A 27,811-nucleotide genomic window follows, 5' to 3' on the forward strand; every position below is an offset into this window, starting at 1 on the left:
GCTGGCCGCTCTAATTTCATGCACGTGTGCTGACCGCTCTAATGCATGTACGTGCGTTACAAAAAATGTATTTTTTTATTTAACTTTTTCATAAGGGGCTTAATACGCATTTAAAGAAAAAAAAAATAATGGCTCTGCGCATGCCGGTAGCAGCTATTGCAGATAGACACTACAACCTACCCTCCACTTAGTAACGATTCTTTGTTTTATTTTTCTAGTTTTTTTAAATAAATTTTTCGACGTTTTATTTTATTTCTTTCTAAGTAATCCAAATCTTTTTTTTTTTCTTTTTTTCCTGTTTAGTCTATATATCCATATTTTACGCATGCACCTCAAGTTTGAAAATGTACAATAATGGTGCTTTTTCTCGAAAGAAAATTAATTTAATTGCTCAACGTGGCTCCTTTTTCATCGATTTATCAGGAATCGCTCCCAACTCCCCACCCGATCCCCATGATTGTTTTTAGGTTGTGTGGAGCTAGTGGAATGGACTCCGAATAACACTGTCTTTGACTGCCTTTGTTGACCGGCCTGACGTCCATTGTGGGGTGAAATGGCTCAGAAAGTCGTATCATGCACCCCGTTTAATTTAAGCCAATAACGGAGGAAAAGCTGAAATTAGACTTATTGTTTAATACCATCCGGTGACTTAATTTTTTCTGTGTAAGTTATTGGAATCGGAAGTTTAAATGATTTTTCCACATAGTTGTTTCTCATAAAAACCTTATGTATGGTTGATGAGCATATAATACATACATATTTTACCATTAATTAAATAATTGTTAGTTATATTTATTTGTTATTTTTAATTAATTGTATTGTTTATTGAATAGGGAATTAATTAGAGATTATGGATAAAAAAAAGCATAAAGAAATTCAATTTGTGAGCATTAAAGATTAATTAACTTGGAAGCAATTATGCTTACATGCATGTGGAAATCAAGACAAGGAAACCGAATTCAACAATTCATTTAGCCATGCACGTGCAGACAAAGAAGATAAAAGGGGCGGAAAGCAATAGAAAGGGACCCGCACTTGACTTTCATGAGTGGAAAAGGAATGAAAATTCTTTTTGAAGTACACGTGATAAAGCCAAAGTTAAAAGCTTTGCCAGCACATGAAGGATAAAAGGAATTATAATTGGGCTTTGCAAGAGTGGGCTGATTTTAGCTTGTGTGAGCAATTCACTAGCTATCATTATTTGACAAGGATTCGGCTAGGGATTAAAGATATAAAAGCCGAACTTTGGCTTTTGCAAAGGGGGAGCCGCCAGTGGAGTGAAAACGCAAGGCAGAAGAGGGGAGAAAAGGACGAGTGCAGCAGTTCGGCTTCATGGCTGATTTTATTTTTTGTGTTGCTCTCAATTCAAGTATGTCTAGCTAATTTTCTTATACTGAGGTTAAGGATGAAACCCTATTCAATGAAATAATTATTTTTTTATTTAATTAATTCCCTATATATGTTCTTTGATGATTATGGTTTTTATTTCACATGATTAATTGGATGTTAATAAAATCTTTTCATCAATTCTGTCATGCATTATTGATTGTTAGGATTAATATTCGATTAATTCTATGCTTGGATCTATAAAGTTTATACATGATTATCTTTGACTCTATGTCTTTCATTAAATTGTTTACATAGAGTGCTTAGTAAACTTTGACTCTTTGTTATTCAATATGTTTACATGGGATACTTAGATATCGTATTATTAAGTAGAAAAAGAACCTACATTAGATTTAATTACTTGGGCTTAATTGTTATATCCATGAGATGACATAGATTGATTTCGAGTTGTCACTCTAAAATTGGGGATTAATTAATATTTAGATAATTACTAATTGAATAGTGGTGGATTCCGAAACCTTGGTAATTTTTATCTCATTAAATTCTCATTTACTTTAATTGTTTTCTTAGTTTAATTAGTTTAATTTCTCTTAAAACTCAATTTGCTCAACTAGGTTAGAATTAATATTAATTTTAGATTTAAATTAGACTTTTCAATTTATAACAATCCCTGTGGGATCGACCTCGTTACCACTTTTCTATCTCTAGATTCGTGCGCTTGCGAGTATATTAAAATTTTCACAACAAGTTTTTGGCGCCGTTGCCGGGGATTGTGCTAGAAAGTCAGTTTAATCTAGGTTGATTTGATTCTTCCACTAGTTATAATTTAGATTGTCTTTTATATTTTTTTTATTAAAAAAAAAACACAAAAAAAAATATATTTTATTTGTCTTTAAATTCATTGTTTGGTTGTTTGATTTCTTTTATTTATTTTTTATTATTGTTGATTTGTTTTATTTTATTTTGTTTTTCTTTCTTTCCTTGTCTAGTTAGTTTATGAGTGTTTGGGAACGTGATTTAACAAATCGTTTGGTTAAAAGAGAGTCGAAAATTGATAGTAGTCAAACTAGTTCTTTAGAAGTGATGGATGACCCAAATAGACTATTGCCAATACTTCCACCAGTGCAAGCAGAGAAAACCCTTAGAGAATATTTTTCACCACTTGCAGCCAACCAACCATCTTGTATTGTGTTGCCACAAACCACAGCAACACACTTTGAACTCAAGCCCTCTGTCATTCAACTTTTACCATCTTTCCATGGGTTAGAGAGAGAGGATCCATATTTGCACATTAAGGAATTTCTTGACATATGCTCTACATTTCGTTTTCAAAATTTTAATGATGAGTCAATTAAGCTTCGTATGTTCCCTTTCTCATTAAAAGACAAAGCAAAAGCTTGGTTGAATTCACTTCCTGCTGGATCTATTAGTACATGGGATGAATTGAGTAATAAGTTTCTCACCAAGTTTTTCCCTATGTCTAAAACAAATGCCCTTAGGAGAGAGATAAGTGATTTTTATCAAAGAGAGGGTGAGCAATTTTACGAGTGTTGGGAAAGATTCAATGATTTACTCCTCAAGTGTCCCCACCATGGTTTTGAAAAATGGAGACTTATACAATGCTTTTATAACGGTTTAACCATGTCAAATCGTCATATGGTAGAGTCTATGAATGGTGGGAGATTTTTGAACTTACATGAAGGGGCTGCATGGGATTTCTTTAATTCACTTTCTGAGAATTCTCAACAGTGGGATTTTTCAAATCAAAGAGAAAAATCATCTCAAGTTTCTAGAAAGGGGTTATATGAAGTTAAGGATGACTTTGATGTGAAAGCCACTCTAGCTACGCTTTCTAGGAAAGTAGATGCCTTAGCTCTGAACCAATCAATGAATCATCATCCTAGTGTAGCTAATGAGGTTTGTGCTATTTGTTCTAACGTGTCTCATACAGCACAAAATTGTCCATCATTACCAGCCTATCAAGAGGCTTATTCTGAGCAGGTACATGCCTTACAATCATATGAGAAAACCTCCAATAGTCCATATTCATCCACATATAATCCTAATTGGAAGAATCACCCTAATTTTTCTTGGAAACAAAATCAACCTTTGTTAAACCAAGGAGGACAACAATTTAACATGCCCAATCAACAATTTGTCCCTTCTAACCAAGTATATCCTCCTGCCCAACAACCTATGTCTCAATTTGTTGCACCCCAACAAAGAAAGCCTTCTTTAGAGGATACACTTCAAAGTTTCATTCAGTCAACCCAACAAGCTTTTCAGTCAAACACTCAAGCTATTCTAAAGCTTGAACATCAATTGGGTCAATTAGCAACTACTGTAGCTGAGAGAGAAAAAGGAAAATTTCCAAGTCAACCAATTCCTAATCCCAAAGGAGTGCACGAAGTTGGATCGAGTTCAAGCCATCAACATGAAGAAGCAAAATCTGTTATGACCTTGAGAAGAGGAAAATTATTTGACAACAAAGTAGAGGTTCAAACAAGGAAGATATCTGAGCCTACTTCTTCAGATTCAGTCCCATCACAAGACTCATCACCAAATGATCCTGAAGAGAGTGGCCCGCCAACTTACATTCCCAAGGCTCCTTTTCCTCAAAGGTTAACAAAGGTAAAGAAAGGGACTTCAACATGTGAGATTATGGAAATCTTCAAACAGGTAAGTATAAACATCCCTTTACTCGATGCTATTAAGCAAGTTCCTTCATATGCAAAGTTTTTGAAAGATTTATGCACTAAAAAGAGAAATTTGCATGTCACTAAAAAGGCGTTTTTAACTGAACAAACTAGCAATTTACTTCAATGTAAAATGCCACCAAAATTTAAGGACCCTGGTTCTCCTACTATCTCATGTGTTATAGGGAACCAATGTTTTGATAAAGCATTATTGGATTTAGGCGCTAGTGTTAATCTCTTGCCTTACTCTGTTTACATGCAACTTGGACTAGGGGAATTAAAGCCAACTTCTATTATTTTGCAACTTGCTGATAGGTCAATGAAAATACCTCGTGGTATTATAGAGGATGTGTTGATACAGATTGATAAATTTTATTATCCTGTTGATTTTATCGTTATTGATACTCAGCATGTACATGATCCTAAGAAACACACTCCAGTTATTCTAGGTCGTCCTTTCTTAGCTACAGCTGATGCTCTTATTAATTGCAGGAATGGAAACATGCAGCTATCTTTTGGTAATATGACCATGGAATTGAATATTTTTAATGTTACCAAGCAGCCACAAGAAGAAGATGAATTTGTTGACGCGAATATGATAGAGGAATTAGTAGAAGATTCATTCATTTCAAATCATAATGATGATCCATTAGAGGCATGTCTAACTCATCCTGATTTATCTTTTAATGATGACAGTGCAATTGCAGAAGTCAGCGCTTTACTTGATGCACCTCTAATTACGGACACAACTAAATGGAAGGCAAAGTCAGAATTACTGCCTCATTCTGAGAAGAAAATTGGCCCACCTGCGGAGGCACCACCAAAATTGGAACTCAAAGCACTGCCCGACACTTTGGAATATGCATTCTTGGGAGAATCTGACACTCTACCTGTTATTATTTCTTCTTCCCTCGATCTTGAGCAAAAAGGTCAGTTGTTAGGTATTCTAAAAGAGCATAAGGAGGCAATAGGATGGACCATTGCTGATATTAAAGGTATTAATCCAGTAGATTGCATGCATCGTATTCATCTTGAAGAAAATGCTAAACCTATTAGGGAGATGCAACGTAGGCTAAATCCTAACATGAAAGAAGTGGTAAGAGCTGAAGTAATCAAATTATTAGATGCAGGAATTATTTATCCTATTTCAGATAGCTCTTGGGTTAGCCCTGTGCAAGTTGTTCCTAAGAAATCTGGTATTACAGTAGTTACTAATGCTAATAATGAATTAATTCCCACTAGAGTAACTACAGGTTGGCGTGTTTGTATTGATTATAGAAAATTGAATTCATTTACAAGAAAAGATCATTTTCCTCTTCCATTTATTGATCAAATGCTTGATAGACTTGCAGGTCATGAGTTTTATTGTTTTCTAGATGGATATTCAGGTTATAATCAGATCCCTATAGCTCCAGAGGACCAGGAGAAAACTACTTTTACTTGTCCATTTGGAACTTTTGCATATAGGAGAATGCCATTTGGTTTATGCAATGCACCTGCTACCTTTCAAAGATGCATGCTTAGTATTTTTTCTGATATGGTTGAGAGATTTCTTGAAGTATTCATGGATGATTTTTCTGTTTATGGAGATTCTTTTGATGAATGTTTGCAGCATCTAACATTAGTTTTGCAGAGATGTAAAGAAAAGAACTTGGTTCTAAATTGGGAAAAATGTCACTTCATGGTAAAACAAGGTATTGTTCTTGGTCATATAATTTCCAGCAAAGGAATAGAAGTCGACAAAGCTAAGGTGGATTTAATTTCTAATCTTCCACATCCCAAATCTGTAAAAGAAGTAAGATCTTTCCTTGGACATGCTGGTTTTTATAAAAGATTCATTAAAGATTTTAGTAAAATTTCTAGACCTTTATGCAATTTACTTGTTAAGGATGCACCTTTTATCTTTGATGAATCTTGTCTTGATGGTTTTGCAAAGCTTAAGAAATTGTTGACTTCTTCACCTATCATTCAGCCACCTAATTGGGATTTGCCTTTTGAAATTATGTGTGATGCATCTGATTATGCTGTAGGAGCAGTTTTAGGACAAAGATTAGATCGTGTGCCTTATGTGATTTATTATGCTAGTATGACACTCAATGATGCACAGTTGAACTATTCAACTACAGAAAAAGAAATGCTAGCTGTGGTGTTTGCACTTGATAAATTCAGATCTTATCTTATAGGTTGTAAAGTGATTATTTTTACTGATCATGCTGCTTTAAAATATTTGTTTACTAAGAAAGATGCCAAGGCAAGATTGATTCGTTGGGTGTTGCTTTTACAAGAATTTGACATTGAATTTAGAGATAAAAAAGGTTCTGAAAATGTTGTGGCAGATCATTTATCTCGCCTTGATCTTAAATTTATTCCAGAATCTTTACCTTTGAATGAGTCTTTCCCAGATGAGCAACTTATGAGTGTAAATGTCGTACCATGGTTTGCTGATATAGTTAATTACCTTGCTACAGGTCAAATCCCAGAGCACTGGACTAAGCAAGATAGAACAAAGTTCTTATCTAAAGTGAAAGACTTCTTTTGGGATGATCCCTATTTATTTAAATATTGTGCTGATCAGATTATTAGGCGATGTGTTCCCGATAATGAAATTCAAAGTGTTATCTCATTTTGCCATGAACAAGCTTGTGGAGGCCACTTTAGTGCTAAAAAGACAGCAACAAAAATTTTACAGTGTGGTTTTTATTGGCCTACTCTTTTTCATGACGCTTATATTTTCTGTTCTTTGTGTGATAGGTGCCAACGTATGGGTAGCATTTCAAAGCGGAACATGATGCCACTCAATCCTATTCTTGTGGTTGAGATCTTCGATGTATGGGGTATTGATTTCATGGGACCTTTTCCTCCATCTTTTGGTTATCAGTATATATTGGTTGCAGTGGACTATGTGTCGAAGTGGGTTGAAGCTATTCCATGCAAAACCAATGATCATAGGGTTGTAGTGAAATTCTTGAAGAGTAATATTCTGTCTCGTTTTGGTTTCCCTAGAACAATCATTAGTGATGGTGGCACCCATTTTTGCAATAAACCTTTCAAAACTCTTTTGGACAAATATTCCATTACACATAAGGTTGCCACCCCATATCATCCTCAAACCAGTGGCCAAGTAGAGATTTCTAATAGAGAGATCAAGCAGATTCTAGAGAAAACAGTTAGGCCAGATAGAAATGATTGGTCTTTGAGACTTGATGATGCATTGTGGGCATATAGGACTGCTTTTAAAACACCAATTGGGATGTCACCTTATCGACTTGTGTATGGAAAAGCATGTCATCTGCCAGTAGAGTTGGAGCATCGTGCATATTGGGCGATCAAGAAATTCAATTTTGACATGCAGCAGGCTGGTTCCAAGAGAAGATTACAACTAGCAGAACTTGAAGAGATCAGGAATGATGCATATGAGAATGCCAAGATTTATAAACAGCGAATGAAAGTCTTTCATGACAAACACATTTTGAGAAAAGCCTTTACACCAGGTCAGAAAGTACTTTTATATAATTCCCGATTGCATCTCTTTCCAGGTAAGTTACGTTCTCGATGGTCTGGTCCTTTTATAGTTCGTACTGTTTTCCCTTATGGAGCAATTGAGATTGAAAACCCTAAAAATGGTGATTTATTTAAGGTCAATGGGCAAAGATTGAAACCATTTTTAGAGTTAAGAACACCAGAAGTTGAGGAGATACTTTTAGATGATCCTGTTTATCAGGATTAATTATGTCCATCTTTGCACTCTTGTTTTATTTTAATAGTAGGTTTTCTTCTCTTTGTTTGTTTTTCTTTTCTAGTATTTTTCTTTTCTAATGTTTTCTTTTTAGTTTTTTTTTTTAAAGCTTTCCCAGCCCATCCAGGTGTGTTCTCTCCAACTTTCTTTTTATTATTTATGTTTATTATTATTATTATTATTATTATTATTATTATTTCTTTCATTTGTTTGCATGCATATCTTTTGTTTGTGCAACATTGAGGACAATGTTCCAAATAAGTTTGGGGGTGGGAATAGTGTGTGCTTTGTTTGTTAAAAAAAAAAAAACCAAAAAAAAATTTTTTTTTCAAAAATTCAAAAAAAAAAAAAAATTTTTTTGTGTTGTTTTTTCTCTTTTTGTTTTTATGTGAAAAGCCAATGATAAAAATTTGATTGACAATGAATATGGTTTTTAGAAAGGGTTGAATATTGTCTTAGTTTATACTTGATTCTTGTGTTAGTTCCTCTTGATTGAGATTCTTTAAACCATGAGCACTAATATCAATTCTTTCGTAATTTTGACTTGAAATTTGATATTGACGCAGCCTGAGTTGAGAATTTTAGATAGAGTAAATGACTGTTTGTCTTGATTCTTATCTCCACAATACAAAATAGTATACACGGGCACCAAAGTCAGAAATAGCTACCTATAACCCTTAAGAGTGAAGCTATCCTTGAGTAATTTGGGCCTATGTACCACAAGTATGTAGAGGATAATCTACCATGAGAAGAAGGCTACCTTAAGGGGTAGAGTGAAAGCTCCTGACTATGGTTGAAAAAAAAAAAGAGAAGAAAAAAAAAATCAAGTGCATGTGCTGAAAAAAAAAATCAAAAGAAAATGCACATAAAAGCCTGTGAGAGAAAAAATTGGAGATCAAGATAATAAGATTAGTTTGACCTACTCTGTTCTTTGTTTGAGGCGAAGGCTGTTGATGTTGAGGATTTTGGGAATGGATTTGATTGAATTGATTTCACACACACACTACAAGAATCGAAAGAGAGGTGGGATTGACTATTGAATTAAAGTTAGAACTTTGCTAATATTTGAAATTTTCTTTGAGCTATATAATTTTTGCAATCTTTGAGGCTATTTTTCATGGTTTATTTAAAGTTTTTCGTTCTTTTGATTTAATTTAATTAATTAATTTATTACTATTATTATTATTTAAAAAAAAATGATGTTTGTGGGTATCATCACTGAAGCCCTCACGAGACTATAACTCGTCCACTAGGGCCGCCTAGGGGTTTAAAGGCTTGTTGCATACGCTAAATGCAATCGCGATTACCTGCGAAAGTGGTTTAGTTAGGATTTACTTTTTGTTTCATTATTTTTATTTGTTTTAGTTTTAGTTTTAGTTTTGCTCGAGGACTAGCAAAATCTAAGTTTGGGGGTATTTGATGAGCATATAATACATACATATTTTACCATTAATTAAATAATTGTTAGTTATATTTATTTGTTATTTTTAATTAATTGTATTGTTTATTGAATAGGGAATTAATTAGAGATTATGGATAAAAAAAAGCATAAAGAAATTCAATTTGTGAGCATTAAAGATTAATTAACTTGGAAGCAATTATGCTTACATGCATGTGGAAATCAAGACAAGGAAACCGAATTCAACAATTCATTTAGCCATGCACGTGCAGACAAAGAAGATAAAAGGGGCGGAAAGCAATAGAAAGGGACCCGCACTTGACTTTCATGAGTGGAAAAGGAATGAAAATTCTTTTTGAAGTACACGTGATAAAGCCAAAGTTAAAAGCTTTGCCAGCACATGAAGGATAAAAGGAATTATAATTGGGCTTTGCAAGAGTGGGCTGATTTTAGCTTGTGTGAGCAATTCACTAGCTATCATTATTTGACAAGGATTCGGCTAGGGATTAAAGATATAAAAGCCGAACTTTGGCTTTTGCAAAGGGGGAGCCGCCAGTGGAGTGAAAACGCAAGGCAGAAGAGGGGAGAAAAGGACGAGTGCAGCAGTTCGGCTTCATTCGGCTTCATGGCTGATTTTATTTTTTGTGTTGCTCTCAATTCAAGTATGTCTAGCTAATTTTCTTATACTGAGGTTAAGGATGAAACCCTATTCAATGAAATAATTATTTTTTTATTTAATTAATTCCCTATATATGTTCTTTGATGATTATGGTTTTTATTTCACATGATTAATTGGATGTTAATAAAATCTTTTCATCAATTCTGTCATGCATTATTGATTGTTAGGATTAATATTCGATTAATTCTATGCTTGGATCTATAAAGTTTATACATGATTATCTTTGACTCTATGTCTTTCATTAAATTGTTTACATAGAGTGCTTAGTAAACTTTGACTCTTTGTTATTCAATATGTTTACATGGGATACTTAGATATCGTATTATTAAGTAGAAAAAGAACCTACATTAGATTTAATTACTTGGGCTTAATTATTATATCCATGAGATGACATAGATTAATTTCGAGTTGTCACTCTAAAATTGGGGATTAATTAATATTTAGATAATTACTAATTGAATAGTGGTGGATTCCGAAACCTTGGTAATTTTTATCTCATTAAATTCTCATTTACTTTAATTGTTTTCTTAGTTTAATTAGTTTAATTTCTCTTAAAACTCAATTTGCTCAACTAGGTTAGAATTAATATTAATTTTAGATTTAAATTAGACTTTTCAATTTATAACAATCCCTGTGGGATCGACCTCGTTACCACTTTTCTATCTCTAGATTCGTGCGCTTGCGAGTATATTAAAATTTTCACAACAATGGTTGAACAGTTAGATTTACCGAATAATAACGTATATACTAAGTTTTACGCTTTTAGTTCATAGCAGTTATGAGAATATTAGAATTTGTAACCAGCCTGCTCTAGACTTTTGCAATACACTTATCCGCGGGCACAAAAGGTGAGATTGGTTTGTCAATGTACCTGCGAGACGCTCAGACGCGCAATTGATCAATTATTCGAATAACTAATGCAAAAGCCATATTCTAAATTAAGAGCGTTAATTCTATCTATTTATGCTCTGCTTGTAGCCTTTTTACTACTATCAACGAGTTCATGGCCCGTGCATATAGAAGCATAAATTCCTGAACTTTCAGCTATGCTATTTAAGGCGCATATTGCTTCACTGAGGGCACCAAGCTAGTTCGAACCCTCCTAAGGGCCATTTCTCCATTGTCACTAGAATGTGGAATATGGACAAAAATGCATAGCTCCCAATATTTGTGGGATTACGGGCCCCCGTGGTATCTTTTTTCTTTCCATGGATTATTGCAGAAGTTTTCATGAGTTGTGTATTTGTGTTTGCCTCTGACAGGAAGTCTAGCTAGACGGAATGTGAGGGCATTTACCAAAAGTATTGAAAGTCCAAGGTCGAGCGAGAGTTGTAGCCAGTGAGCGGACGGCGGAGCAAGTGGGGACTAGTGGGGGAAGCTGCTCCTGCTGGTTCTAATTTTTTCAGAAAATCTTCAATTAAAATTTTATTTTCTCTAATATCAATTTTTATTTATCCTCTCTGTCATCTGGCTAGGCCACTGCATGCACTTTGGTCTTTGGGGAGTCGAAAAATCCCCACTTCTAAAATATGATTCAACATTATATTGTAGTTTAAATACTGCAGTTTACCTTCAACTTTGCATTTTAGTATGTGCGGTGATGTCCATTTCTTGTCACTATTTACATATACATGCTAGAGTAACATTTTTTTTAATAAATTATTTCCCCAAATTCTATTTAAGATATTACAAATAAATGCTTGTTAGCCATCATACATGCTCCATTTCGTTTTGTGTCACGAAGAAGAAAGTGGGATATTTCATTAACCAAATGATAAATGCCATATTATTTAATTGGTAAAGATTTTGAGATAAAAAATTTGAAATGTGTTGTACTATTCATCTTTCAATCTTGATTGATTTAATGTTAGGGAATTTTAATTCCTATCAAGTTCTTGTAAGCAAAAATATCAAACAAATAAAAAATAAAAAATAGATGGAGAATAACATCAAAAATATCAAATAAATAATAAACAAAAAATAGATGGAGAATAAAATAATCACACAACACAAGAATTTACATGGGAAAACTCCTATACTGGAGAAAAATCACGGCCGCCAAAATAACGAGAGAAAAATCTAGTATGTGAAAAATTATGACAATCACTCTAGCATTTTTCACACACCCAAAATCCTAATAACACCCAATATTTAAATAGACGTGTTGTTTCTCTCACAGTAGAAATTGTCTACTTACAGAGAACTAACTATTATATTATACAAACAAGTGAAGCCAACCTCTCATATCTAGTGATTATCTTTTATAGGAGAAACATTCATTTTCTTATACTAGTAATATTCCTCCTTGAATAAGTAAAGTTCCGAAGGGAAAATCATTTATTTCTTAAATAGAAATCCTACTAAAGAAGAAAATATTTTAGGAAATCCTTATTGAAAAATAAGACATATTTCCCAACAACGAGCTATACTGTCACTTAATTAAGGTGATTACATGGTTATAGCCAAATCTTCCGTAAACTTTTAATCGGAGCATTTGATTATTTTTGGTGAAATTGATAGACTTATAATTTGGTGATATATTCTGTTTCCAATTTGGCAAAGTTGAATAAAATGATATGAAACTTATAGGATTCGGTGTATAGCTTGCTCAGGGTCTATGACTAGGAGTAATAACAACTAACAATCTCTAATGATATTGAATTAATATTCACTAGTTTTGAGAAATGGTTATAAATTAATCCTTGCATAGAGAGCTTTCTCGTTTGGGGAATTAAACCTAGACTCAGATACTATTTTAGAGAGACTGCAGATAATGGTTTCACTAACAAAAATTGATACGTCTATTTGGACCAATAAAAAATAAGTTGATGAGAGAGGCTATTTGAACTTTGTAAACTATTCATTAAACTTATTTATTAAATAAATTTACTCTTAAAATTATCATATTTAAATTTTACTCTACTAAACAACTTAAATACCTAATAAAACCTTACTAAATGAAACTATTATTAAACAGTGTTTTTATGTCAGAGACTCATCAAAACTCATATAAATATAAAAACCTTAATTAAATGTTGTTGTTATAGCTTAAATAGAATATATATATATTTTTTTTTATTGTCACTCGAGCAAAAGTCATTATTTATGCAAATCTTCCCCATAGTTTTATTTTATGAACAACGAAATCTAATATCAAATTAACTCCACTCCACCATTTTCAGGCTCTAATCTCAGATTTTAATTATCATCAAACATACAGAGATTAATGGAAGCTTTTAACCAGTATGAAACTACAAATAGTATAACAACGTACAAGAAATTGTACTAAAAAAATGAAAAAAGAAAAAGTAACAATAAGTTATTTCTTTTGTTTTCTTTTTCTTAAATGATGCTTGCCATCGAGGAATCCGGAAAATAGAGCTGTTTTCTTATATCGTCACTCTTTGTTTAAATGAATTTAAAAAATCTCAATGGACTTAGCGCAGCTCGACCCATTCCACCCATTGACAGTGAGAAATATATATCTCAAAATTACATGAACAAATAGTTATCTATAAGTTTAGTCTGTGTTAACACTCTATACGTTTACCAATATTTAATTTTCCCAACTTGTAAAATGCATCAACAGATGCTGATTCCATATTAGTAAGTTGACCCACTTGGTTCAATCTCATTTTCAGAATTTCAACTCATATATTAGTGTATATGATCAAGTCGCATATATAGATTCGTGCATTCTTGATTAGTTTTTCGGTAGTCAATGGCAATAGATATATAGATAATATATATACATTATGTTTGGACATGTCTATTGCTTAATTTATTGTGATACTGAAGTTGTTAATTGCTTCATAACACAACATACAAATAATAACCTACTGGATAGTTTTCGTCGATGTTTGAAAAGCAGCAAAATGCAAGGAAGTTCACACAGTTGAAAAAAAAAATGAATTAAACAATTGAAAATCAGAAAACTCATGCAGTTCAATGGCATCAAAATAATGTGGTTTTTTTGTAGTATTTGCTTGCTATTCAACTTGTACAATTCAAAGTGGATGTTAGATATCCATGTATAAAAGGATTGCTAGTTAATTGTTTTCTTGCCACAATCAAATTTACAGAGAAACTGAAAATTAATTAAATGGTTGCATATACTTTTAGTAATAATGTCAAGGCTCCACAGGAATAATGCTGCTGTCTGCAGCCTGCAGTCTGCTCTTTGCTTGTGGCCTACATTATTTTATCAATGAGTTTTTTTCTCCTTGGTGGTTGAAGCAAGAACCCAGAATTTCTCAGCTATCCAAGGTGAAAATATTCACAATTGCTCAAATTGTATTTTAGTACTTTCATTAGGGTTAATTTCACTTTATCTCCTTATTAGATTGACATATTTTAATTTACCTTCTAAAAGTATGAAAAGTTCAATCTGCTTAAAAGTCATTTTCTCTCTGTTAATTTCAACGATCCAACGGATAAAATTATATTTGTACATTTTCTTTTAGGATCAACTAAATAATAAAAGTCAATCCTCTACTTTTTACTTTCATTCACACCCCAATGTAGTTTACTCAAGTAGTCAAGTGTATGTACTTTTAATTTATTTATATAAAATAAGCACAAGTTTGATTCTCCTAACATGCTCATAAACTTAGTAATCTATAAAAACTTTGCAAAATTTTCTATGCCCCAAATACAAATTAGGATAAAACTTTAGTTTATATCAAATTCTTACTCTCTGACGGTCGACTTCATTTTTATATTCACAAAATTTATAATATTTGCAATGGAGAAAATGACCAAATAAAATAATTGGAGGTGAATTTAATTATATAAGTTTTTGCTTTTAATATAGAGGATAAAATTGTAAATACCAAACAAAAGGGGTTTTACGAGAGGAATAGAGGGGTGCTAGTAGCACCACTCTGCGGATATACCAAGGCCGCCGCCCGTCGATGAGTTTAGAAAACTGGGCTTTAAGCCTGGTAAAATGCTCGTTAGCCCACAGGTTAGGGCGCTTTTTATTACAAATGAAAACATAATGTACTTACTCAATAAAACTTAAAATTCAGGGACCTAATTGATAAACTTCAAGATATTTTCAAAATAGGAACTCGTGACGCCGGGCTCCTGGTGCTGGCAGTCTTGGTACTGCAGTTTTGAATATTTTGCAAATTTTACAGCTTCAGGATTTTTCTTAGCCAGAAAGAGAAGTTGCTAATTAATTGAAAAATGAAATCACGTGGGACAGGCGGCAATAAACTCCACTAAAATGGACGGTGGGGATATAAAGTTGAAAGCAGAAACCGTGACGGTGACGGTTTGATTAATTATTAGCCTCTGGAAATGGAGACAGTTGGATAGATGAGAGAGATTCTCGGTTTCTCACGTTTTTTAGTTAAAAAAAGTTAAATAAAAGGCAGGTACAGATTCAATTTCAAGAAACTTTTTAATGCGCGTCAGGATCCCACGTGGAATCGGATCCGATCATTTGGACCCACTGTCAGTATTTATCAATCAACAATCACTCACTCACACTCACTGATCATCAGAATTATATAGTGAAACTGAAGCGCAAACACAAACACAAACAGCCAATACTGAGTTGAGTACTCGATTTGAGTTGAGTTGAGTCGAGTTATGAAAACATTAACGAGTTTTGCCTCAAAGATAATCGTTGACAATCATAATAACAATAATAGAGACAGAGGCTTCTTGTCTTCTAAAGGGTTTCGTATTAATAATAAGCCCAAAAGTTTGTTTTTCCAATCCAAGAAACTTTTTAATGCTCGGTTCTTGCAATACAAGGCCGCGGCTTTGCAGCCTGTTTCTGCTCTCTCCTCCTCTGATGGCCAGGTGTGTGTTTGTTTTTCGTTTTTTGTTTTTTATTTTATTTTATTTATTCGTTTCTGGGTTTTTTTGATATCTTTGTTCATTTGATTGCTTATGCTTATGGTGCTTTTACAATATTTTTGTGTTTATTTTTTAGGATTCTGGCAGTGAAAGGTTTATGTAATAGGGACCTTCTAATTTCTTAAGCAAATTGATGTGCTTATTTTTGCTTATTTTAACCATATGATCAAATGGGAAGGAGGAGCACAGAGGAAATTTGAAAGAAGTGATTGTTAGTAGTACAAAATGTTCTCTCTTATAATGTGAATTTTGGACTGATTTTGAATTGTATGTATTCCTGATGCAGGCAAAAGTGGAGACTGGGGCGCAAACTCTTGCAGCGTGTAAGCTTATCGTGATTGTTGGAGAGTTTGATTTATTTTTGGCAATAGTTAGACTGAATCTCATGATTCTGCTCTGCAGACGAATCAAAAACTGTGCATGTCAAATTCCAGTTACAGAAAGAGTGCTTGTTCGGCGAGCAATTTTTCTTAGTGGGGGATGATCCTATGCTTGGCTTATGGGATCCTACAAGTGCAATACCATTGGACTGGTCAGATGGCCATATTTGGACTGCTGAGATCGTAAGTAGGAATTGCCGGTGAAATGATATTCCTATCTATACACATATGGCTGATTATTTTTTCTTTACTGACAAATTTTGATTTTTTTTTTAATTTTAGGATGTACCTGTGAGCAAAACAATCCAGTGCAAGTTTATACTGAAAGGGAAAACAGGCCAGATTGTATGGCAACCTGGCCCAGATAGGATTTTTCAAGCCTGGGAAACTAAGAATACTATCACAGTTTTCGAAGACTGGGAACATGCTGATGAGCAGAAAATAATTGAGGAAGATCCAACAGTTACCTCAAAAATGTTAGTTGCAGAAAACTTTACTCAGCCAGAAGAGGCGCCAGTTTCAAATATAGACAATAACCCGGTTGCTGTTGATAGCGACGTGAATTCAGCAGAGGTACCAGAGAAGCCCATGTCTATTGTTGCGGAGAATATTAGTTGTCCTACGGAGGATCCTATGTCCACTGCGATTAACCAGATGCTCGGTGAGAAGCAAATTAGTCAACCAGATGCGGAATCTGCGGATAACAAGAATAGCACGATAGAACAAGAAATTCTCGGAAGCAGTGGCAGAGCTGCAGCGGATGACAAGAATACGAAGACCAAACAAGAAGTTCTGGGAAGCAGCATGATCAAGAATCTAACTGCAGAAAATATTGGTTATCCCAAGGAGGATACTGTACCGAATGCAAGTGACAAGATGCTTGGTGAAAAGCAAAGTAGTCAACCAGAGAAGAAAGAAAATGTTCTCAAGAATGGTGGCGGTGCTGCAACAATCAACAGTCTGACTGCTGACAACATTAGTTATCCTAAGGAGAAATCTTCGGCTAATAAGAATATGATGACTGAAGATGTTCTAGGAAATAATGGCAGAGCCACAGCGAACAAGAATCTGGCAAGCACAGATGTTGAGGGAAATCTGATCACTCCTGAAGGAGATGCAGTCTTAGTGCCTGGTTTGACTCCGTTACCAAAATCAGATGAAGGAGAATTTGAAGAAGAAGATCGGAAAAGTATTTCCGTTGATGCTTCAGTTGGAATTAATGAAGCTATGAACTACAACTCACCAGAGGTAACTGCTTGATGAATGTAATGGTCAGTTGTTTTCTTTATTTTTTAATCCCTTTGTTTCTCTTTCTTTCTTCTACTGCTTTTACCTGCCAAGCAATTTCGCTGATCCCCAGTTTCCTTTACCCATATGTTTACCAATGTTAGTAGAATCCATGTGAGTTGTATCTTAAAATCAATGTTTGGTAAAAAGAATTTCTGAAGATAGAATGTACCAGCAGGGAAGCTCTTTTGTTTTGTCAATGTTGAAGTGTTGCATCTTAATCAATCATTGTTACACAAAGATGGATTTTACCTGCCAAGCAATTTCGCTGATCCCCAGTTTCCTTTACCCATATGTTTACCAATGTTAGTAGAATCCATGTGAGTTGTATCTTGAAATCAATGTTTGGTAAAAAGAATTTCTGAAGATAGTATGTACCAGCAGGGAAGCTCTTTTGTTTTGTCAATGTTGAAGTGTTGCATCTTAATCAATCATTGTTACACAAAGGTGGCAATGATATTGTTGTCTTAAATTCCACCATCGGCAATTAAGTTTAACCATGTATTCAAATCACACAACAAAACTTCGAAGCCAGTTCTTCGAATGATGGGACTAGGTTTACATTGTTGCAGATGAAAAGTAGTACTGTGTTCAATCTAAAACTCAGTTCCCCTCGCTAGACCTATAAACTTTCAAAGCTGCAACAACTTTAGTAATTTATTAAAAAACAGCAGTATACTAAGCATTTCTGTTAAGTCCAAATTCATCTGGAAACATATTTCCATAGTAAATGGAACATGAAACAGAATTGACCTCAGTATTAACGGTCTGGTTTGTACTGCGATATATATAATGGTAAAATATGAGACCTTTGCTAGAAAGAAATAGTTAATACCGTTTGTAGTTCTTCTGCTGCAAAATTGATATTGCTCCTGTTGCAAGTACTAATATTAACATCTATGCATTCTCCAATTTTTCCTTAACTAACTGAGGCTGATTATTGTCCAGTCAGATGAGAAGCAAGAACGTTTGGGTGATCGACGTGAGGATGAAAAGGTTGAGATGTTCAATAATGCGGACCAACAGCTTGAAGATGAACTCATAGAAAAGCCTCAGGTTGTGAGACAAGAAAAGCATCCTGATGCAAAGCCATTGGAAAGTAATGTCATAAAAAATGACATCAACTGGGGTCGCAGAACTCTACAGACACTACTTTCAAATCTAGGGTTGCTGTAAATTAAGCTTGACAGAGCTGGCATTGAAGTTTTGCCACCTGTGACTATGGTGCTTGAATTTGTAGTGCCTAGGCAAAGAGGAGAAGCCTAAAGCATTCATAGTGGCTGCTACATGTACAGATATTCTTTTTCTTTATGAGCCTGTCATTATTGTATGCTACTATGTTAAAGTGTTGCCCAGGATTTTGTTCTTCTTTTGAATGTATATCAGGAGGTCATTTTCGTGTACTACTTAGAATTGATTACCTTTTGTGTCGCAAAACATATTAGTTAAATAGATTCTACGTGTTCCCTAAATGTCCTGAATGCTAAATGCAATCAAGTGCTAATCAAGCGGACTATGCTACTCATGTTTTGGTTGGCAATGCCGTTACATGACATTTGTATTGTTAAATTTTGCATTAAACTATGAACCAAATATTTTACGTTCTGTAATATGGTTGAAGATCTGAATGGATAGAATTATGCTATGCCTACCAAATGAACTTTGATTCTTTATTACTCAAGTCCAGATTTGGAGTTCAGGGGCAAGCAAGATTCAGAGGCTGCATTTGAATGAACAATTATTTTTTTAATACCTAAGCACTTGGATAAGGGAAAATTTTGAAAATATATCAAAGCTATACACGTTCGCAAAGCTGTATGTAAGAAGCAAGTCATTAAATTTCACAATAATCAATTCAACATCTGGAAAATGTTTCTAATCCAAGTCAAAAGAGCTCACGGCATCTCTTTAGTCCCACTCCTTTTAAAATTGCTAATCATGGTCATCTTCATTTACCAACGCGTTGTTTTGATACCTTGGAAGTTGGAACTGATGCTCGTTGGTATCCATTTGAAGCGTACGGCGTACGTCTAAGGTTGCTTAAAGTATCCACTGAAAATACAAGGCAAGACTTAGCACCCAATCAATAAGATTGCGTGTTCAAAAAAGCGAGTTCACTATTTCCAAAACTCCCACCCCACATAATCATAAATCATTGCAATTACCAAACAATCAGGATCCTGAGATTATAGAACATCCAGAGTACATCAGCATAAAGCACATAGAGGGTTGGGAGAATACAACGTAGGTTTGCGACTCAATTAGTATTTGATGATGCAAGAATTATATAGAATGACATTGACAACAATGAGCAACTCGTAGTTTAAGAGGAGACTTGAATGATTTATTCTTTGATTATATATCTATAGAGCAAAGGTTACACATTACAACATCTAAAGAGAGTTACAGCTAGATAAGCAGGAAAATGGGTGAACTGAAAAACAACAGCCCATCTTTCTGCAAAAGAAAACAAAACTGAAGAGATTTATCACCTCCAAGATGAGCCAACTTCAGCTCTGCTTGGGGATGCAAGAATCTGCATGTTCAAAAACTCAAAAGGCCAAATAGTGTTCTGAAAGACCAAGTTTATCTAGGTCTGCGGTGGTTCGTCTTTCAACCTTTTGCTCGGAATAAGTTTTGATAATCTGAAAACAAGAAATTTCTAATATAAGAAACCAAGAGTACTAATCACCAGGCTATAAATTTAAAATGTAGAAAAGCTGTACAAAGCATCAGGGAACACGGATGACCATGCTCAACAAAATTTGAAAAATGGACCCAAAAGAAATCTGAATAAAAGCAGAAAACTAGTGAACCGACTAGTGAATCCCCTCTACCTTTGGCACCATTCGACTTCTCTCCTACTACTTCACTGCCCTTATTTAGTAAGATTGCTAGATTCTACATCAACAGAAATGTGGTACATAAACAGGAAAAATTGAAGAAGCAACAAAGAAAAAGCACCAAGTTTCACATGACTTGCACATGAACAGAAACTCCCTTAACCAACCTCCACTCTTAATCATCTCAAAGCCGGGAAAGAAAAAAATAAGCGAGAGAGAATTTCATGCGCCAGTTTGATAAAGCTAAATTACAAAAGGTGAATTGAGAATTCAGTCATATTCAACAGGAGGTGAAGAAGGCAACCACTAGCTAAATAGTCCAAGTACTAACCCCAAAAGAACTAATTGAGATGAGTCCGTCCTCCACTCCTATCTTCCCTACCTTTGGACAATAACAATGCACGTTATTACTCTGCCAATAAAATAAAAGATGAACTCTGAACCATTTTGTCTTATCTTACTTGGGGACATTGGGACGCTTTTGCACTTGCTGATTCCCCAAACTGGCATAGGTACTCCCAGGTTCAACTTCAGAAGCCTACACAAATCAATGTATCAGCAATCACAACAAATTAAATCAGTCCTGTAGAAATTTATTGAGTTGACAAAAACAACATAAAAGTGCAACAAAGTCTATTCCACTGAAAAAATAGCATCACACACGTTACAAAACTTTTGCAGCATAAGCAAAGGATACATTTTGAAAATAAACTAAAACTTATTTACAGAGGCAAAGCTGCAGTAATTTGGTATTCAGAAAGAAGAGGTTACTGCATATGAATTGTTCATCCTCTCATAAAAGAGAAAAAACAGCTGAATTGAGTACATGGGAGTACTTGGATAACGGGTAGAAACTAGGACTGACCACCAAGCCCTTACCTCCTAAAACAGAAAAACTGGAGCCTGGTTAAGGCAGCAGTAGCAGACATGAAGCCAGCTTACTCTTCAGTGTTCTAGCTCTCAAATCTTGGTGCAATGCAAAAATCCAAAATAAAGGAGTGGTTTCCCTCCAGATAACACTACCCCTCATCTGGAATTTTCTTGCCCACATACCCTTTATCCAAGCATCACCTATTTTTTTGAACAAAGAAATCAATTCAACTATTGAAAGCATCACCAGAAATCCCCACCTCAGGAGTGCTTTCCTTGCGTAACCCGTCTTCTCCCAGCCCTTCATTTGATTCTGAAATGATGGTGTCCCACAGAAATCCGTTTTCATTTTCAAGAGAAAGCTTGTCGAAATCTCTGTCCATTGCTCCAGAACGGGGTGTGATATATGCTACATACTTTTCTGAAATTCCATGCACAACGGAAACTATTCAGCATATTTGTGCCATATATGATCACAACTTGAAACCAAAATGAACTACAAGAAGAGCTTTTGAGGCGAGAAAATAAAAAGATACAAAGGTGAATAAAATATTCATATGCGTACAGTTGATTGCACGAACTTAGTCAATGAACATTAAACATTATGCATAAAAAACCCCGAAGACTAGTATATATTCCCAGGCACAATAACATTGATTTCCTAGCAAATCATTCACCTCGATAATTTATATCATGATCTAGACTATAAAGACGTCTAGCTTCAAAGTTCATTAGCCTTACCTGCCAAGTAATGAAGGGCATTCTCAGCAGCTTGTTGTTGAGCATCCTTCCTTGTCTTACCCATTCCAACGCCTATCTTTTCACCAGTAAACAAAACCTGAATAAAATGAGCTTCCAAGTCAAGAGAAAAAGAATCAAAGATAGTTTCTTGGGCTTTCACAACTCATTAAAATCTTAGTCTACTCAAGCTTTTTCTTTCCCTGAGTTACTATCAAAGATGGAAAGACAGTGAACAAAAAGAGGGAAAATTTGGCATAAAGAACCATAGTTTGTTTCTGGACCCCTTAAACGTGAAATTACCCAAGACCTAAAATTGCAAAACAATATATCCTCCAAGTATCAAAAGAAAAACAGCCTTCCAACCTCAAGCAAATTAAATAATAAGAATAGTTCATATCAACGAGATTAGCTACAATCTAACAACAAGAGACATATTAAATAAAATTCACTTGACAATATCCATTTCCTTCAGAAAGATCAAACATAATACAATATTCCTTAAATTAATCAAATAGTTGATTCTTGAATCATTCTATAAGAATTTCACAGAAAGAAACCTATCTAGGATAACAGAAAATGACAATGCTATAAACGATCAAAAACAAATGTAAAACCGACCGACAATAGAAAAAAGACAATTTTTTGACTAACCTCAACAGAAAATTGTAAATCCTTACTCGTGCTTACAACAGACCTGAACTCGACCTGCACCATGGGGCGCTATGTGATCAGCACCAAAGAATGCAGTAAGAAAACAAATCTTCAGGAAAAACCAATGTGTACCTTGGAGCTGCACCTCTTTCCAATTTCCTGTAGCACACCAATAGACAGATAGGATGGTAGCAAGTTCGTCTTTCCACCTTCAGTCTGGAATTCTCTGCTATTTGATGACACGTGATTCTGGGATACCCCAATCTCTGCAAGAAAGTTCAATCAACCCTCCATTGATTATCTATGATTCCATAATTCTATCACAAATAAGAAGACTGTCATCACACTATAGTTACTTCAAAAATACATTAATGTCGCTAATAACTCCTTAGTTGAGTTGGTTGGAACCTCCTCCCCTTACCATAAGGTGGAGGATTTGAGTCTCCTAGATTGTGGGAGTAAAATTCAAAAAAACAAAATGATACACTTATGTCAGATAGGTTATATGGTTTGTGGTTTGGCTACCAGACCTCGCAATTAAAGAAAACATTAAACTAATGCATCATTAGCTATTCTTCACTGATTCTTCGCGCTGAGCATGGGCTACGTTGCTGTTCCTAGCAACTGCATAATGAAAGCGAAAATCTAATGACAGATCGTTTTGTTCACCAGCAATGTTCATACATCAATTTCAGAATTATGTGAAGGGATGTGTTTTAAGATAGATGTGCACAAATTTAATTACTTCACATACCTGGAGGCTGACTTGCTGGTGGAAGATTCTGTTTATGCAAATCATGTGCCATAATTGCCTAAAAATAAGCAAAAATTAAACCAAGTAATCTATTTACTCCTGGTATAAATATAAAGGAAATACAAAACAAACCTCTTCGCCCTTCGCTTGGGAGGCATGTGAGGGTAAACCAGTGGCAATGGAAACAGGGCGATTATTTGGAAGCACTCGGTTAACTTCTTCTTCAACTATCCAGCCTCCCTGCCCATGTAATTTAGGTAGAGGGGGTTGAGCTGAGTTTTGATTCCTTAAATCAAAACCATGCTTCATAGAGCTGTTGTCTCGCCTAATGGGAGCTCCAAGCAAACCAGGTTCTATAACATAGAACAAAAGAGAAGGAAATTATGAGAACAAGAATTCAGGTATATCTTACCGTAAATCATAACATCAAAACAAACATTCTGAGTTATTAAAAAAAAAAAGGAAGGGGGAAAAAAAGAAGAAGAAACCATACTCTGAGAAGGCACAACTGTTGCTGGGACAGTGGCATTTGAAGCAACAGCAACAGGAAGCAGAGATGTTTCAGATTTCAAATCAGAGCTATTTTTCATAGAAGGCAAACCTGAGTCCACAACATATTTCTCATCCTGAAATGAAATTTTTTAGGTATAAAGAAAATTCATCAAATTTCCATTCAACTGCACACAAGGAAACATTAAGAATTAAAAAGAACACATACTAGATTAAAATGATGCCAGTTCACCATTCAATTATTGTTGATGAAACAGTTCTATTAATAAAAACTGCATTTTCACCATTCAATTATTGTTGAAGAAACAATTCTATTAATAAAGACTCTATCCAAACGAACGAAGAACTATATATGAACTATTTCTCACCATAAAACTACTTTAAACTTACAGATTGGTTCAGTCTCCTTTCCACTTCAAGTCCGTTCAGTCCTTCACTCATTGGAGCATTAGTGCTGCCATTTGGTGCAAAATTGGCATCCTGTAATCCAGCAACAACTACATAAGCACATGACAACAATATGGATTTTCACTCAACAAATTAAAAGATTACATATTTTCAGTTCAAATACCTCTGACATCAAGTAATTGCTCACATCAGGAGCAGCAGGTAAATTTACCGCCTCATCTTCATAAAAGACTTCAGATATACTACGCAATAAATTCTCATCAAACTCCCTGGTACAATTATGGCATAAGAAATCAAATTTATATCCAAATGTTATAACTCCATTGTCATGTATGAGACATTGACTACGTAAAATAAATGGATCTTACTTGAAAAAACAACCTCTGACATTGCATGCAACATTTCTTGCCACGCAGAGGACTGGAACTGCATTCGCTGTCTGATAACCACCAGAAGAGAAAAAGCAAAGATCATAATGAAAATTCACTCATATAGTTGGTTTAGTTATTATCACATTTCACCAATAAAACATGCAGAAATGTTACTTATGAAATTAAAGGACAAGGAATCACACATAATGCATAAGCTTGTGAAGACAAACTCTGTACCTCTGCTTGAGGGGCATAATATGGAGTGAAAGCTGGAACTACATGAACTCTAGGCTGGTCCTTATCTTCCCAAACCTTACAACGGTCATCAATAACCATTGCCATCTTTGGATGGCACAAACCACGTTGAAAGACATTTAGCAAAGATTTCCTGGAACCTGCTAAGTTGAAAATAATAGAAGGGTTTAACAGTTGACATTAATTACAATGTACCAGAAGCACAAACAAAGTAACATATCTTCAAACTCTATGTTGATTAATAACTATTAAATGGAACTCCAATTTCTATCACCAGCAGTGACTTCAATTTAATAGAACTATTGATCATGAGTATGCTAATGGTAAACTAAAAAAATCTGCAACTTAGCTCCAAGAAAGCACCTAGAATAACAGGGAATGATAGAATAACTTCCAAAAATAGCATGTTCCAAAGAGATAATGCATCAAGATCCAACCAAGGAATTAAAGCCAAAATGTGCTGGGAATGCTTGCCTGATTTAACACAAACAACTCGGTCCAAGAGTTGTTTTGAACCTATCAGATGTCCCTCTGGGTCAAGAAGCCTCCACATTTCTAAGGCATAATCTCTTTCAGCCATAGTACAAACATAAACTTCAAATCGTTTGCGTCCTTTTGCAATTAAATAACTTCTTAAATCCTCCCATGCAGGTCGTAACCTCACAAGCACACTGGTATCACGATTCTACATAAAAAACAGCCACAACAATCAGATAATGCAAACAATGTTAAATTTCACAGAACTCAAATTTTTTTAAGGATGAACTTCACTTCCTCGTTTTCTAAACAGTTCCCCAAAATCATTGAAAAGCAAAAGCTACTCCAGATTACTGAACGTTGTGCTTAAAAACAGGAAATTAGAACAGCAACTGTGGTTAGAGCAACCTTTCTCACACCTATATCTGCCCACAAGAACTCTTTCATACACATGCACGTCCCTAACTGATCACAGTACTTCCAAGATCTTTTTAATTCAAGCATGGCAAAATATATCCTTGAATCATAAGACATATGAGAGATGTGCATAAGCAAGCATGCAGTGAGCAACATCCATCATTGCACAACTTAAGGATATCCAATTTCTATCCTCTTATTATACAAACATATAATTGGTAAACAAATCACTAGTCAACGAACTTATGTTTCATTAATCCACACAATCCAAATAAATCATAGAAACTGCACAACAGAATAAACAATAAAACAAATAAATAGCCATGACCCCAAAAAAAAAAAAAGCAACCTCAGGGTTAATCCGAGTAAGAACAAGATTCCTTTCTGGAATTCTAATCACAGGCCGAACAATTCTCTCATAATTCTCTGATGGAGGAGGAACCTCCTCTTGTTGAACCTTAAACACCTTCCCGTTATCCATAACACAATCATTCTCAGTGTACTGCTTCAATAACGTTCGATCATCCATGTACCGCTTCAACTCAGCAGACATTCCTGAAGCCCGTATTTGATCCGGCTCACGTGCAATCCAACTTCTTAAAGCCTCAATTCTGTCCTCAAACGATTTCATCGTGTTGGCAACAATAAGTGTTTCGTCAAGATCGAATACAATTGCTAAACACCGTAAATTCAGCATCCCCAAACAAGAATTGTATAGACCTGACGAAACTGAATAACACCAAAAACACGGAAACTTCTTCTGCTTACTTGGCATTGCCACTAAATGAATCTCCTCGTCTCCAATCACAACAACTGCTGTCTGCACAATCATTTATAACCAAAATTACAAAACTATCTAAGCCAATTAAGTGACTGTAATGGAAATACATTAACAATTTTTCATTTACTGCTTTGAATTTTTCTTCAAATCATATCATGTCACGTCACGTCAGTTTAAGTTAAAAGACCACTCTATTACCAGTAAAAATTACAAATCATTCACATTTCCTACAAATATAACTAGCTATCATTTCACATTCTATAAAACTGGGAACGAGGTGAATTGACCTTGAATTCGTAGAAGCAAGAGGCGTGAAGATTAATCAAATGAGGCTGCTCGACTGGAGCCGATGATTCGAGCTTGCAACGAAGCGAAAATGAAGAAATCGTGTGGAGAATTGAGAGAGGAATGCATCGCTCGCTACTAGGCGATATGTGACGAATTCGAATCTCGTTGTTCGGGAACTGGAAATTCTCGTCCGAGACGAGAATAGTATCTAGCTCTCCCAAACAAACGTCGCCGTGATAGACGATATTCTTATACCCTAAACGACTCATTGAAAAGCTATGTTTCGAAAACTAAGTGTTTCAGAGGTAAAATCGTAAATGTGTGGAAATTTTTGGTTGATTTCGAAATCCCGGAGAATGACTTCTCGGATTCCAGTTTCTCGCGCCTCACACTCAGTGCTGTCTCTCCTCTCTCCCTCTATTTCATTCTCACTCTCTCCCTCCCTCTGTGTCGACGGTTTCAAATGAGAGGGTAGTTTGTTGTATTTATAGGGGCGAGAGGGTGGGGTTTTTATTTTATAGGCGTTGTTGTTGGCTGAATTTACGAAAATGCCTTGTACGGACTCAACCAAAAGAAGGAAGATGCGTATGGACATGGCCACACTCATTGTGGAGGACATGGGACCACGTCGGTACACGTGGCACCTCGATCAAGATAAGCCATTATGATGGACAAAGATTTAAACCGTTGATCGCATGCCCATAACGTTTTCTTCGGCAGTTTTTGTCTGCCGTCATTTTTTATTTATACTTTTTAAAGTCCTCCAAAATCCAAATTAAATATATGGTTTTTGTTATGTTACATAATTATATAACATACATGATTATGTAGCAGTCGTTAGATAAAAATTTAATAGTTGTGAAAATATAAAATTATAAAATTATATGATTTCTACGACTGTTGGATTTTTATCCTAAATATAAATATATATTTTAATTAAAATAAGCATGATATCAAAATTTTCAAATAGTTTCCATATCCTTTTCAAATACAAAACAATAGACAGATTTAACAATGCAATATAATATTTTTTTAAAAAAAAAAAAGAAA

At 34.8% G+C, this 27,811-nt stretch overlaps 2 protein-coding genes, 1 long non-coding RNA gene and 1 other non-coding gene across 17 annotated transcripts; 2 read left to right on the forward strand and 2 right to left on the reverse strand.

Moving 5' to 3' along the window:
* Nucleotides 1-2,838: 2,838 nt before the first annotated feature.
* On the reverse strand, nucleotides 2,839-2,945 carry LOC127903619 (small nucleolar RNA R71). Its single transcript, XR_008056328.1, has one exon. It is a non-coding gene; the product is annotated as a small nucleolar RNA R71 (small nucleolar RNA).
* A 6,346-nt stretch (nucleotides 2,946-9,291) lies between these two features.
* LOC127902957 (uncharacterized) lies at nucleotides 9,292-11,311 on the forward strand. Its single transcript, XR_008055631.1, has 2 exons — nucleotides 9,292-9,840; nucleotides 11,120-11,311. It is a non-coding gene; the product is annotated as an uncharacterized LOC127902957 (long non-coding RNA).
* Nucleotides 11,312-15,345: 4,034 nt separating this feature from the next.
* Nucleotides 15,346-18,798, forward strand: LOC102625633 (hypothetical protein). 4 transcript variants are annotated; one of them, XM_015531244.3, is made up of 5 exons: nucleotides 15,346-15,671; nucleotides 16,015-16,051; nucleotides 16,131-16,291; nucleotides 16,391-17,356; nucleotides 18,348-18,579. In XM_015531244.3, the coding sequence occupies exons 1-5, from the start codon at nucleotides 15,456-15,458 to the stop codon at nucleotides 18,438-18,440; spliced, it is 1,473 nt and encodes a 490-aa protein (XP_015386730.1). In that variant the 5' UTR covers nucleotides 15,346-15,455; the 3' UTR covers nucleotides 18,441-18,579. The 4 variants fall into 4 exon arrangements, 3 of the variants coding, with proteins under 3 accessions (XP_015386730.1, XP_006481012.1, XP_006481013.1); XM_006480949.4 differs by having other exon boundaries at nucleotides 15,347-15,671; nucleotides 18,344-18,798; XM_006480950.4 differs by having other exon boundaries at nucleotides 15,347-15,671; nucleotides 16,391-17,379; nucleotides 18,344-18,491.
* Nucleotides 18,799-19,120: 322 nt separating this feature from the next.
* LOC102624417 (RNA polymerase II C-terminal domain phosphatase-like 2) lies at nucleotides 19,121-27,243 on the reverse strand. 11 transcript variants are annotated; one of them, XR_008055627.1, is made up of 19 exons: nucleotides 26,761-27,243; nucleotides 26,042-26,512; nucleotides 25,273-25,483; nucleotides 24,781-24,938; nucleotides 24,541-24,611; nucleotides 24,336-24,441; nucleotides 24,155-24,244; nucleotides 23,748-23,880; nucleotides 23,387-23,607; nucleotides 23,255-23,312; nucleotides 22,633-22,766; nucleotides 22,501-22,554; nucleotides 21,850-21,946; nucleotides 21,118-21,529; nucleotides 20,700-20,776; nucleotides 20,570-20,620; nucleotides 20,406-20,481; nucleotides 20,233-20,296; nucleotides 19,718-20,040 (listed from the first exon to the last, which is right to left on the reverse strand). XR_008055627.1 is itself a non-coding variant. In XM_006480945.4 (17 exons), the coding sequence occupies exons 1-16, from the start codon at nucleotides 27,028-27,030 to the stop codon at nucleotides 20,617-20,619; spliced, it is 2,316 nt and encodes a 771-aa protein (XP_006481008.1). In that variant the 5' UTR covers nucleotides 27,031-27,242; the 3' UTR covers nucleotides 19,718-20,040; nucleotides 20,570-20,616. The 11 variants fall into 11 exon arrangements, 3 of the variants coding, with proteins under 3 accessions (XP_006481008.1, XP_015386728.1, XP_006481010.1); XR_003065806.2 differs by having other exon boundaries at nucleotides 21,369-21,529; nucleotides 26,761-27,242; XR_008055626.1 differs by having other exon boundaries at nucleotides 20,406-20,620.
* Between the last annotated feature and the right edge of the window lie 568 nt (nucleotides 27,244-27,811).

The sequence above is a fragment of the Citrus sinensis genome, chromosome 6 (assembly GCF_022201045.2).
Source record: "Citrus sinensis cultivar Valencia sweet orange chromosome 6, DVS_A1.0, whole genome shotgun sequence".
Classification (NCBI taxonomy): Eukaryota; Viridiplantae; Streptophyta; class Magnoliopsida; order Sapindales; family Rutaceae; genus Citrus; species Citrus sinensis.